This window comes from Amblyomma maculatum, chromosome 10 (assembly GCF_055883805.1).
Source record: "Amblyomma maculatum isolate TAMU_Amacu chromosome 10, ASM5588380v1, whole genome shotgun sequence".
Taxonomy (NCBI): Eukaryota; Metazoa; Arthropoda; class Arachnida; order Ixodida; family Ixodidae; genus Amblyomma; species Amblyomma maculatum.
In genome coordinates this window covers 10,964,468-10,978,696 of record NC_139353.1, presented here as the reverse complement: position 1 = coordinate 10,978,696, position 14,229 = coordinate 10,964,468, and the positions used below count along the sequence as shown (strand labels likewise).

Below are 14,229 nucleotides of genomic sequence, written 5' to 3'. Positions count from 1 at the left end.
TGGCATAGGTTGGGGAATAATGTTCTGCCAATATGGATGGCTTGTCAACATTGCATATATCTTGACATAGATTGGTCAATATTGTCCCATCAGCTTTGATGGCATCCCAACATTGTATATATCATGGTTTCTAGTGGTCGATATTGTCTAACGAGCTTTGATGGCTGGCCACCTTTGCACATTTCAGGCTGCAGCGGCGCTAAAAAAACAGTAGAAGCAGCTCTGACCGACAGAGACATTTCTAATGCTTGCATCTCAATATGACAGTGTGTTGGGGCTAATTTCGTCGCAGCTAAATTTTTCGCTGGCCCGGACGTCAGTTTACGTTCAACTGTAGAAGATATTCATACGCCATACGTAATTTGGGCCACCATATATATAATGTTTATTGGGATTAATGTATAGATTGTCCTAAATATGTTTGACTGAGCTGACCAGACAAAATGAACAGAAGTGCCCATCACGGAAAATGTAGAATATATTTTTCTGAATACATTTTTCGTGATTCGCTAATTGTTGTGGATGACCTGCGATTATACTTGACAATTTTGGTAAAGAACTCTTTTATTTACGACTTTAGGCACGATTAATTGTTATGCAAAATTCTCCATATAATATCTTCGAGACAATTCCTGCAGACAAGAGGCCCGGATGTCGATCACGCGTGGACGTAGCTAACACAGATAGTGTTCCAAACTTTAGCCAAGTGTTGAAAAAATTCTGACAGCACGTGGAATCTACACTGCAGAAATTAGCGAAGGCGAGATTAATGCTACTGCATACGGTGCATCACGTATCGTTATCGTTATCAACTAAACGCAGCGTCATTACCATTGATACTGTCATCATTGTCATTATCACTAATTGGAGCGTCATTCTCGTCGCTATCCTCACGGTAGACAATGAGAATTACGTATGGTGCTAGTTTCGCGATCCAGGGTTTAGCGCAGTTGGTTAAAGCGTTAACTAGGCAGGAATTCGATTCCCGGTGGAGACGATTTGTTTTTCTGATCTCGTCAAATCAGGATGATTGAAAGTGACTGACACATCAATGCACAGATCCGATGCACAGATATATCCATGCACAGATCTCGAACAAATCTCGCGCACAGCTCTCGCGCACGGGATTTCGTTCCATGGGCCTATTTATACGCATACGACTACAAGCATACGCGCACGCTCGAGCACACATCTGATCTGACAAGCAAATGTTTAATAGATGCGTGTCCGCGAAAAAAATCCTGCGCAGTCAAGAAACGCAAGGTACTCAAATGCGAAGAACGCAACAGAACGTGTGTGTGTCGCTTGAACAAACACCAGGGGTCACGCTTGGATAGGAAACGCAGAAACGATCGAATATATCCGGTGAATCCACATCCTGTAAACGTTTGTCCATGATTGGAAACACGCACGCGTAGCATCATTATTTCCGTCTTTTTTTACGTGATGGAAAGAAACCCAACATGTTCAAGCTAAGCAGAGGTGGGAGAGATTGATCGCGCTAGCCAATCAAACACGCACTGCATGATTCGCCATTACCCTAGCTGTTTCCGGCATTCAGCATAAGCACCGACTATACCACGCCTCAGTACTAGCTGTTCTTATAGACAGATATGTTGGGCTGCTTTCAGGGCCTTCGAGTTCTAATATCTACTAAACACAAATTTGCACTGTACTCTTTTGCGCTCTGCTGTGGGCTTCAGCAACAGACAAAGACTGAACGACTTTGGCCATCGGTGCAGCAGCGCATAAAATATTTCAGCTAAAAGAAAAAATACAAGCAACATATATTCTACGTTATGTCAAGCTAATTCACTTGACAAGAAAACAAATCTGAACTGTCCTGGAATGGTTCGTATTCTAATGCGACGTAAATCGCACACTGCCAAAAAGTAGTGTACATGTAAAAGATAAATAAAAAAATCAACAGCACTGCATGGGGCAAGGCAAACGAAAAAAAAAATTTAAAACAATTACCTACAGTGTAATGAATGCGCGCACATGTGTCGCCAGCATATATGGTAACAAAATTGAAATTGCATAATAACGATGTTCTTTACGGAAGTTATTTTTGTTCGAAAGCTGTAATATATGGCTCATAATGATGCATTTGACCACAGCGTTTGACAGCGCTCTCTTAAGCATTCTTCAGAAACTATTCTTCAAACATTCATTGCCTTATTATCCAACCATATAATCACCGCACCGAAGGCGTTTCCCTTCAGAGAACTAAATAATTTTATCCCATCATGTCAACCAGGCAGCTAATTGCAATTCATATATATTAAAAGTAATGCGAGTCCGTTACTTTAGCAGTTTTGAGGCATTTTTAGAGAACATCACTCTCGAAGAATTTAACACATGATTGAGAATTAGGGTTCCTTTGTGAAATATTCTGCCGCTTTCACAAGCGCTGCTTCCGCGGGCTGAAAGATGATTATACCGCGCTTCTTTCTGAGGACAACCTTGTCCCAAGTTCGTAGATATAGTTTCAATGTTGACCCTTGCTTTCTTTCTATTTTTTCTTTACTGCAAATTTAGTTCTTCAGATCTTAGCTCGTCGAGTATTTTGTATTTCTTGATATGCCCACGCTTAGTTCTACGCGGATTTTTTCTTGCTCTAAATGTCCACCTGATTAAAAAAAAAATGAATAACATGGAAATTTTTAACCTGGAAGTACTCGTAGTTATGGTCATTTTCGCTTTTCTTTTCCTTAATAGGAATACAGCAAGTATACGGGTTTTTGCATCGCTCAGTTGCGCGTGATGACGTTTCAAGAGCACTCCGTCATGAACAGCGACCTGTGTGCCATCTTTAATAAAAAAAAATATGTCCATTTGTTTGAACCGAGGACGATTCCGTGAAAACTGAAGATTGTTTTACGTATGTGATTATTATTTGAAACTATGAGGTAAAACGTATTTTGCATTAACAAAAAAAATATAGCGAAATTATCATTCCACTGAAAATGTTACCGAGCCAACAGTCGAGGCGACCAAAGAGCTCCGAACGCACTCCTCGTTGTTTTAGCGAAGCCAAGGGCAAAACTCTGCGCCTTCCTCCTCACAAGCTTGGCGCAAAGAACATATGGTTTCCATTCTCTCGTCCTTTTGTCGCCTCTCCGCCCGAGGGCCTTGACTAAAGCAATTCTCCAAACCGCTTTCAACTTCCCGTCTTGTAGCCTTTTCTCCCCGTAAAGCAGTCATCGCGGAAGGGCAGCGACCTTCACTGCCCTCTCTTTCCTCCCGCAAGGCAGGCGTTGCTCACAATGCCCCCCACTCTACTCCCCCTCACTCTTCCCTTCCTTCCCGCCCACTTTCCTGGCCGGCAGCCTTCTGGGCTCACGTGGTCCTGCGGGACCTCTTTCATTTCTCTCACCCCCTTTCGAGCTTTATGCCTACTCTTTCGACAGATCTCAAGCAAAAAAAAAAAAAAAAAGAGGGAGAGAAAACACAACCATCCTTCTGCCCCCTTCCAACCGTGCCTCAAAACTCGACACAAGCCGCTGATTCAGAGGCGTCTGGTCGGCCACACAATCCCCACCCGCTCGAGCTGCTCGAGCTCCCGCAGCTTTGGACAGCAGAATCGAAAAACCAAGCCTTGTGAAAGTTCCGATTCGTTTTAATGGCCATGCCTGAAGGAGGATATTTGTGAGTACCACCAGCTTTTTAAGTTGTTTGTTCATAACTGAGCTCTCTGAGATTATTTCTTGCTTTGTCTCCTTGTAAGATCGCTACTTTTTCTTACCAGGTGTATAAAGCATCAGATCCCTGGGATGTACTTTGCATGGCAGCATTCATTTTGGATTGTTGCAACTGAGGTCTGCAAATCTGCGCTAGCCGTATGGTAAGATACTTTTTTTTTGCATTATTTGGTGCAGTATGTTGTCAGCCTTGATCATCATGTCAATAACCGATATGCTTGCGAGAACGGAAAGTCATTTATTTCGACCGCACCACGCCAGTCAGTTCTGAACTGTATTTTCAGCGCACTATTTTGTATGCATAAACTCTGGTCATAATGACAAAATTTACGGCGCAGAGGTGGCCAATTTGTATTGCAAAAGAAAAACGTGGTCCTGTAAAACATGACGCGTGTTTTGTGTGATTTTCAGGTTACAACTTCATCGCGCGTGTGTTGTGTGTCTGAAGTGGCCAGTAAACTCAGAGTTAAGTCTAGCTTTCTGGGACATGATTTTTAGTTGCGAGCGAATATTTAATATTGTAATTTGCCGTTATGAATGCGCTATTGGAATGGTCTAAACGACGCGTAGCTTATTCACTTGTTTGATCTTTCTCTTGGGCTAATTCCGAGTAGTAGAAGTGTCATAAAATAGCCGCTTAAAATAGGTTATTTACAGTTGCTACCATAGTTCTTATACTTTACCACACGTACAAACTTGTTCCCACAACAAACGTGATGCTAAGTTACGGATTTCTTTATTTTTTTCAGTTCGAGTGTATCATACAAACCCCAAAGCATCTGTGTCGTACGTTGTTTTGGCTGCAGCTTTGACAACTTTTAAAACGTTCTGTTTGCAGTAATGATGCGGTGCACACTAAATTTAGCAGCCGCGGTCAGAGTGCGACTGCCATTTTTTGTGTCTGTTTTTTCCTTTGTAGTTTCTTTTTAGTTCTTGCGGCAATCTATTCAAAGGAAAGCTATTGATTTGAAGCTTCCAGTTATGACGACGTCTTTCTTCTACAGGTGTTCGATCACAAAGGCACTACAAGTATAAAGGGGCAAGCACTGACTACCGTTTACCGAATAGATAACGGCAAATATCATTTTGTTTTATGTTTCCAGCGTCAACAATACATCCACATGGGAAGCCGTGCACTGCCAGATGTCGCAACCAATGTAACCAAGTTAATATGGCCGGCCTCACTGAGCATGCAGCTTATTTCAACCTGAGTAAATCAGAGAAGAAAGTTGCCTGAGGGACAACAGGTAGTGCTTTATTTTGCATTTTTACTCCACGGTCTAGCTGCACTTCCACTTTCCAAAAGTTTTCTGTCTTAATTGATTTATGAATGTTGCTTTTATTTCCAGGTGCCATCTGCGAAAGGAAATACATTGTTATGCACGCTGCTCAAGTCCATATCTTTAAAGGCTGCATGGAGCTGCTGCTCCTACAACCGACCACAAAAGAAGCTGCGATGAACGCAGCGCCTTCCTCCAACCTGGGACCTGAGAACACCTTGCCAAGGGACGCAAAGACAGGAGGAGCACTGAAGTCTAAGAGTTCTGCCTAAATGTTTCCATGCCCTGTAACACGTGCACACCTAATAAATCACCATGCAGTCAATCTTTCAGCTGTATTATTTTCTGTGCATGGATATCCTCAGCATGCTTTATTTAAATAAAAAGCTGCATGAAAAATATCTGCACTGCATAAGTAGGGGATGGCTTTGCAGGTGCCTATTAGTCATAGCACAAAAAAGCAACTAGCCGGATTGCCAATTGCTCTGGCTGGATGCCAATAATGTAAAACCACTGGGCAAGATTGGATTGAAAATATTGGGTAGCCGATAAATCTGGCTGGATGCCAGTTGTGAATATCCAGTGAATAAGCATGGATACAAGATATTGGATGACCAGTGAGCTTGGCGGGATGGCCGTGATATAACAACCAGTGAGTGAGCTTGGGTGGAAGATATTGAGTAGCCATTGAGTGCCGTTGAATGCCAGTAAACAAGGTAGTATGCCAATACTGGTTTCGATAGGAGAGCCGATCAAATTGGTTGGCATATATCTTGGCTCTTTGTGCGCCCCAATCAGACGCCAATATTGACCAATATTGGGACCAATATATCCCAATATTGGACCATTGGCGGTCCATTGACGGCGTGCTGCTTGGGGACGCTGCTGTCGCCCTCACCCCGCACGAAACATTCGCTCTGAACCTCGGGGCAGCCTCGGGCTGCCTTGGGCACCTAAATGACCGAGAGAGGTCTAAAAATGTCGCATGTTGTTCTTTTTTTTTTTTTTGCTCAGAAAAAAAAAAGCCTACACCTAAACTGCATTAGTGTAAATTTTGCAAAGTACATTTAATCTCTTCCTTTAAGAGCATCACGCGATGTCTCTAATGGCTCCTGGCTGTGGCTCCCCTTGGCGATCTTTCTACTTGTACTCACTTGCTACTCGCATAGCCGCGCATCCCTTAACATGTGCCCTCTTTTATCTCGCAGATATCCATCAGCATATACAGTCGTAACGTATACCATACTGTGTTCAGGAGTACCTGACATAGATATACACCCGTTGTTTAACTAAATCCTATGAACATGCCTTCGTGGCCCTCGAATTCAAAAGTCCGGGTGGTTCCTACCTCGTGCACTTTCCCACCAAATGATCTTAATTATATTCAAGAGCGCACGTTGTCGGTCGATTCGGTCGTTAATGGGCGTCCGCCCTTGTGCTCGTGCTTTTCTCGTCCGTGTCTTTATCTGCCCGTTTTCATTTCTTAAGAAAGGTCTTAATTTAATTTAATTTTAATTTTACCACAAGGATGTCCGAAAGTCAATTAGTACCCGTGGGACTTGCGGACGGTGCCTCACTGAGCATTCGCACTGGCCTTAAAATAATAGACGTCAAAAATTTTGTTGTACATTTTTTTTATTGTTTGGAACAGTGCGCAAGACAGTAGTGTTCATAAACAATGACGTTTATTCCACCAACACCTGATAAATAATTGATCATTAAATATTTTCAAGTAGAATTTTGTTTCGGTTTTAGCCTCCGAATGACGTCTCTGACGTCGTCGACGCGTCACGTGAGACATTCAAAAACTGCAATTTAATTGCTGCTTATTTCTTTCTTGTTAATTTAATTGTTGGGTAGAATTACCTAGGAACTGGTGCAAGCGTTTCACGTGGCCTCAGTGCTTTAAGGACTTTACAGCCTTGAAGCACTGAGGCCACATGAAACGCTTAAGAATTGCGGTATGGCCGCTGCTTTGTTCGCTATAGTTTGCACCAATTCCTAGGTAAGTCTGCCAAGCAATTAAATTAATAAGGAAAGAAGTAAGCAGCGATTATGTTGTAGTTTTTGCGTGTCTCACGTGACGCGTCGACGACGTCAGAGACGTCATTCGGAGGCTAAAACCGAAACAAAATATTTAATTATCAATTATGTATCAGCTTTTGGTGAATTCCTGATAAATAATTGATAATTAAATATTTTCAAGTAGAATTTCAAGGACTTTACAGCCGCCCCGCCGGGGTGGCGCAGTGGTTACGGCGCTCGACTACTGTTCCCAAGGATGCGGGATCGAATCCCGACCTCTTCGGCCGCTTTTCGGTGGAGGCGAAAAGCAAGGCGCCCGTGTGCTGTGCGATGTCAGTGCACGTTAAAGAACCCCAGATGGTCGAAATTTCCGGAGTCCTCCACTACGGCGTCTCTCATAGCCTAAGTCGCTTTGGGACGTTAAACCCCACAAACCAACCAACCAACTTTACAGCCGTCGCTTTGCAGTTGAAACCGAAATCGAAACTGCGCGGAGGATAGATAAAACAATAATAAAATATGTCATAAATTACATACTGCTTTCGCGCATTATCCATGTAACTATTCATGCTTAATAATGTCCTCATCATCATTCCGAAGACATAATATGCAAGAACTTTGGTGCCTCTACTCTTTCTCTTTATCGTTTCAACGGTTTCAACCACGATGGAAGAAAGATTTCAACAAATCAGAGGTCATCCTCATCGTCTTCAATCATCAGAGGTTATCTTCATCGTCTTCTTCTCCATGGTCGCAAATGCATATCGGAGTTTATATATTAACGTTGATAGGCCAACTGCTATGGCGCCGTAGCGGAGGCCCCGCAGCCTACGCGCTTCGCACGTTAGAGGTGTTGAAAGCTGAGAAAGATGCTGAGTGCCGATGGGCTTCCTCGGTGTACGATTCAGATGGCAAGCCGCGTCGCAGCCGGCGACGCAATATATTTGAGCAAAAACCGAACAGCTGTTGTTGTAAACCAAATTTCGGATAACATATCAGGCACCTAGCCCAAACGAACGGAGCGCAAACGTTGGCTTCTTCTTCTTCTTCTTCCTTTATGTTTGGCACATATACCCACGAAGGGGGATTGGCCAGGGTTCAGTGGGGACTGCCAAATGTCCTACACAAACTGAATTAGTGTATTAAAGTAATTGACAACTAAACAAAAACAAAAGATTTAAGATCACAAAAGTTATTGAATGAAAAGATATGAAGCAAAAATTTGGAGTTTTGTAAATTTGGAATGCAATTAGCAAGGGAATCTGTCCTTAGCTGTGATGTAGTTATATAAGTACTGACAAATTTGTGGCAACGCAAATCCTTTCGCACTCGCACCGAAGGAGAGTAGAAGCGGGACCGATAACGTTGGCTGCAACAACTCAATGGGCGTCTTCTTCGTCGTCATCACGATCAGCATCATCGAATTGAACGCTCACAAGAGTCATGGTTCGGAAGCACAGGTCGCCAGCAGCTCTGGCATTCACCGTGGCCCTATGCTTGTCGCTCGCTCCCCAAGGTGCGTTCTTTCATGTACTTGTAGGCTGCAGGTTCGCATAACCAAGGTGCATTTGCTATCCATGCTGCTGCCACAGCGTAAGAACGGCGCGAGGAGGAGTCATGTGTGACACCGGGACGAGGCGCTTTCGGGTGCAAAGTCCCCTTACTATCTGACAATGGTAAGAGCGTGAACAGCTCGCGCCGCACTAATGTGCGCTCTAACTCAAAAAGACGGTGTCAAGGAAAACTATCGATGGCACAGGTGCTGCCTTTGAGCTGGAGGCAGCCGGTGAAATTACAGGCGTAATTTACAATAGGAGTTCCGTCGCTTCGTGTGTGGTGTTCTTCATATATACAGAATAAGGAGGGCAAACACAAGACCACCACTGGCTGTCTTTCATCCCCGGCGGTCTCCCCTCCCCTCTGGCACTATGGCAATATGGCGATCAGTCTCAACCACGCGACCCCCAAACCTCGTCTTCCTCCTCCTCGTTCCGTTTGCATATGCCTGCGCGAATCTGCAACAAGCTCGGCCCCCTGAAGCGAGACGTAGCTAGAAGCAAGAACAGTATCACATCAATGGTCTGTGATGAACACCATGAAGAAGTCGGTACTGACACCTCGCTCGTGAATATCGTCAATGGTGACATGAGATACTCCACGAAGACCGGCTTCCAACTTCCGCAGCAGGACATCAACAGTGCAAAACAAGATGGATCCGTAGGGGCTTGGCAGCACTGATTCGAATCGCGCATTGTAGCCTGCACTCTAAGGTCTCGGGAGTATCATTCTGCTAAACGCTCAGCAACAGACTGCGCTAATTTGTCGGGGCTGAGTGACCACAATACATCACTCAGCATCAATCCTTTGATTCATGTTGGAGTCCAGTATGCACTGTGGCACCTGGGTAGTTTTCACCGCAATCTGTGGCACCCCTTATGATAACGATCTGCAATGGATAGCGCCCAATATGCTGTGGTAAAAGTTGTAGACTGGAAGTTGATAGCGATCGTCCAGCGTCTGCTTCAGTTTCGCGTCGTGGTCCACGCGTCTGTTGTAACTGGTCAAGATATAATCGCTGATATGCTTGAGCGTCACCGTAGTCATGGGGCGCTCATCTATGTTGCACCATGTCCAGAGGTTCTGGTTCTGTTGGGCGGAAACCAGAGCCCCATTCCTTTCGGTATCAGCTGTGACACCATTTGCTATGCTTTCAGGTGACATGATACTTTGAGAGAAAAGGTTTACTCAGCTGCTGTGAATTTTCAGAAAGAGTGAAAGTCTCGATTCCCAGAGCACTGATGGTTTCATGCAGTTTCTGCTGGGCCTCTGGCTTGAGGTTCACTTCGTAAGGCTTCATCTCACTCTCAGACTTCTTGGTGATCGCCTCTATATATTCAAGTGGAAATAGCTGGTGCACCACGGACAAAGTGAAAGCCATTTGCTTGTTGGAGCCCTGCTCCTCGGCTTGAAGGTCTGGCTGTAGTTTCGTCCCGTTTCACTGTAAGCCTAATCGGCATTGATCTTGTGCATATGCATAAAATTGTGAGCTCAACCCTGGAAGTTCATAACTTCATCTCGAAGCTCTAACTGCGCAGCCTTGACGTCAATACTCTGACACAACTTATACACTCTAATACAAAACGACACCGACACAACACTCTGGGTTTCCACAGTGTTCTTTTTCTGCGCACTGGTCTTCCTTTCACTGTGTGCTTGTGAAACAGTGGCCGTCACGTTTCCAGGCTGTTAGATGACTCGTTCTCTTTCTTCATCACCCTTGCTCACTGCACAAGAGTTTGCGGCATTGCCCGACTCATTTCTTGCATTTGTGCAATAACACTGGAGACGATGTGTTCGGTTTTCACCTCCATGCATGTTGCGTAGGAAATACAGAGGTCAGCCTGTCAGCTGACATCACTGTTGCAGCGTCTTGCTCTTGCATATTCGTTTCAGAAGATGTACTGAGCTCTTTGACGGAGGCTGCTGTTCGCTGTCTTTCCTGTCTTGCTCAGAGCTACTGAATGCATTTCCATCGTTATCTTTTAAAGCTTCTCGGGTCCTTGACTGAGGTCATCCTCACTACTAAACTCCTTCTTGTGTCGCACCTCCCCAGGCCGATAAAGTCGATTCCTACGGATGATCGCTCCGAGGATGTGCCGTCAGGCGCAGAATCGGTATGTTGCGCTCGTTTGCACGCAGTCTTCTTTCGTTGGCGATACGAAAACAATCTTGCTTGTAAACTGCACCGAAACCTCTCCCCGCGTTTCAACATGTGTAACTGGCTCGATGTTTTCTTTACTGTCGGAGAGCCACGCTTGGATCGGTCCCTGATTGCAATACGCCTCTTCCAAAGCTGTTTTCTACATTATGGCAGTCGCTCCTTGGTGACTGCCGATATCGCCCTGGACCCACTTTACATCATCACTCTTATTACTGACTCTCCGCGATGTCTCAGTGTATTTGGGTTCCTCCGATAATGCCTTTGGAGATGACCCAGAAATAAGAGTCAGGCATCCGTGTGACCGCGGTGTAACTTTCGACTTGCGTCTCTTTAGGCTCGATGACAGAATGGGTGGTTAAGTAGAAAGGTGATTAAGCGAAAATATCTGGTAATGTTGCTTTCGTAGACGATAGAAATGCTGCAGTGAGCTCAACTGCGGTCTTCGTGAAACAACGGCTGTGGGCAGCAAGAGCAAGCACAGGAAGCGCCCCGATGTTGGGGCAGATTAGCGTCCGTTGTCCATGTGGCAGTTCCCTCGTACTCTAGGACTGCTGTGACGTCTTCTGCACAAAAGTCGACTGACATCGCACAGCACACGAACGCCTCTCTGTTTCGCGCCTATCTAAACGCAGCAGCCGGAGGTCAGGTTCGAACCCGGGTACTGCGGAACAGATAGTTGGGCATCTTAACCACTGCGCCACCGCGGCAGAATAAATATACTAGGAAATCTGAATTCACGTTACCCCTAGACCACAAAGGCAGTTCATACGGTTAAGGGGGGGGGGGGGGGGGGTATACGTGGGCTGGCAGCGTACGCTATCATGTCATGCCTTAAAGGCGGAGAATAAGTATGCCCCATGATTTTTGTGTTCTCTGTGATGAACAGAACAAAGAAAAATGGCGACCATTACTGTATTCGGAAACCTCTTGCAAACATCCCTCTCACTGCTTGCCGGGAAGCAACATCTGTGCACTGTACCCTCTGCGGTTTCAGAGACGAAGTGAAAACAGCAGTGAAGACCACCGTTGTGAAGACGTCCTTTCCGCAGTTATTCTACGCTTCTTGGCTTCGTCAGTGCACCCGTACTATCACGCTGATTCCATTTGTTCACCAGTCGATCACCCTTCTGTAGAAAAGTATTGTTTGTTACATTGTCAGCCATCAAGAGTCTGCAGTCATTATGGACAATGAGTCGTTGTCGGTTTGTATCTAGGAGTGCGGTCCGAGTACTACGGCAAGTTCATCGGGTACCTTTGGGCACCCGAGCACAGCATATCGGGTGTGGTGTATGCAGCCACCGAGAATGCCTTCTACCTAGTCGACTTCAGCTACGACGGCAAGGAGACTGGTGAGTGTCAACTCGAATATAAATAAATAAATAGACCCTGCAGTGTTCCGCTTTTTAAAATCTTTTTCAAGTTGCGTCACACAGCGTGCATGCATGTTCTTGCTTTCGGGTGCAGATGCCTTCTTCTGGGCCGGCGACAGCACAACTCCCGACGGTCACGGAGAAGCACTTCCAGACGAGAACGGCACGTGAGTGTTGCGCAGTATTCGAAGCGATACGTGCGTTTCTATCATCATGCTAGCGTTAGGAAAAGAAACCGAAAGAGCAAAAGGTGTATTCGCAATAGCAGGGGCAGCGGCAATTGTAGTCCGTCCTCACAATTAGCCTTACTACAACCACTGTAGGGCAAAGGTATATCCCGTATTCCTCCAGCTAACCCAGTCTATGTAACCAGCTATGCATTTGCCAGGAATTTTAAACCCAATTCTCGTCTCTCCACTAAACCACGACCCCACAGTATATGTCCACCCTTTAGTGCAGTATGTCTCATTTGTCCTCCTAACCGCACTAAGCCTAGCAATATCCCATTTAATGGCCACTAATGCCTCGAACAGGACCACTAGACCTGCTTCACCGGGTGAAGTTCTAGCGTTAAACGTTGCCAGGTTCCGTTTTCAATGGCAGCCTGGTCGGAGCTATATATTCTTAGCGTCCTCCGCTGCGTCACAGGTGTGACCGCCACCGAGGTCAGTTGCTCCGCAGTCTCTGGGGACTGAGGGCTGTGAGTTAATTGGTATATTAATATAGAAGATGGAAGTTAATTACTACACTAGGGTGGTTAAAACCTGTTTTGCTGAGGGAGTATGTTCCCGACGGTGGTCACGGGGATCGGGTTATGCAATTCCTTCGGTACTTGTTTTTTGTTTGTCCGGTGGAGAATCGCACAACACCGGGATTCGAACCACGGTGCTTTTGCACGCGAGTCAAGCGCTGTACCTCTTTGCCACCGCTGGTATGTTTGGACCAAGGATGCCATGTGACTAAAAGCAAGCTAATGTCTCTGTTCTTTGGTTGAAAGACGATATATATTTCAAGATATTTGGCTTGGTTTATAAATTTTACGAATTATTTGAGTCTTAAAGACTCCGAAAAAGGCAGGAGTTCACCCCACTGAAAGATTGGCCGGTGTGACAGGGTATTTTGGCTTGGTAAAACTGAGAAGAATGCTTTTACAACGTCATGTTTTCGGGTGATATGTGTCATCGTTATCGGCGTAGCACATCACTTGAAGCACGTTAATGGAATTACGTCATATTGATTAGTAAGAATGGGTTGACGTCACTCATTACGTGTTGACAAAGGACAGTAAATAGATTTAGCATGCTGGAGAGTACTAGCACAGACGTTATCCGTTTACCGGACACCTGCTGCAAACGCTCAGTGGCAGGGAAGGGACAAATTGTGGCCACTGGGCCTGCGTAGGAGGCGTCTGGTATGCCGGTATACGTCCAGACTACTACGGTTCGTGTCTGCTAAAATTCTGTAAGGCTGATTGGTTGGCAAGAACGGAATGATGTCACGCGCACGCCATCTCAAAGGGCAGATATTGGTAACACGTTGACATCTCTCGTGGCGTCACGGGGCATTCACTGGAGTTTATCCGTGGCTCGGTTGCTAGTATAACACGGCACAACGGCAACAGACATTGGTCACCCCTACCCGGAGATACTAAACACTGACTGAAATCAGGTTCTCGTATCGCCCCGCTCATTATCGCCAGAAGTGTCAGGAGTTGCGTGTGAAGCCTAGCTGGAGAGGTGGAAATGTGGAGAGAGAGATAGAGAGAAGCACTTCACTTTCAAGGAAGGATATAGAAGGAAATGGGAGAGGTTAGGAGGCGACCTGTCGCGAAAGGGAAACCATGGTCATCAGAGTAGAGGGGTGAAATTGCAGTGAGGGGATACGTCGCGTCACACTCTGACTTCTCGACTGGGCCTAAAGCGAAGTTAGGGCGTGTGCAACGTGACTTTGATGGGCTGAATCCGGCCGTCCACTCGCGCGTTCTAAACATATCAGCTGCAGCGGCTCTTTCGTCCGTATGACTGATGCTATCACGTAATCTTACTCTGCCCCATGAGTCACATAGATCGACTCGGTTTTTTTTCCTTTCATCTATCTTTTTAAATGAGAAAACAAGTTTTATTCTGTCC

The 14,229-nt window shown here is 45.5% G+C and overlaps 1 protein-coding gene and 1 long non-coding RNA gene across 2 annotated transcripts in view; both read left to right on the top strand.

Moving 5' to 3' along the window:
- Positions 1-3,730: 3,730 nt before the first annotated feature.
- LOC146175586 (uncharacterized) lies at positions 3,731-5,290 on the top strand. Its single transcript, XR_014701429.1, has 3 exons — positions 3,731-3,847; positions 4,808-4,951; positions 5,054-5,290. It is a non-coding gene; the product is annotated as an uncharacterized LOC146175586 (long non-coding RNA).
- A 3,162-nt stretch (positions 5,291-8,452) lies between these two features.
- Positions 8,453-14,229, top strand: part of LOC146175585 (protein Skeletor, isoforms B/C-like) — a 32,536-nt gene continuing 26,759 nt past the window's right edge. Inside the window, exons 1-3 of the mRNA XM_084580829.1 lie at positions 8,453-8,525; positions 11,945-12,079; positions 12,195-12,267. Of these exons, the coding sequence (XP_084436955.1) occupies positions 8,453-8,525; positions 11,945-12,079; positions 12,195-12,267 (281 nt within the window). The remainder of the gene's footprint in view (positions 8,526-11,944; positions 12,080-12,194; positions 12,268-14,229) is intronic.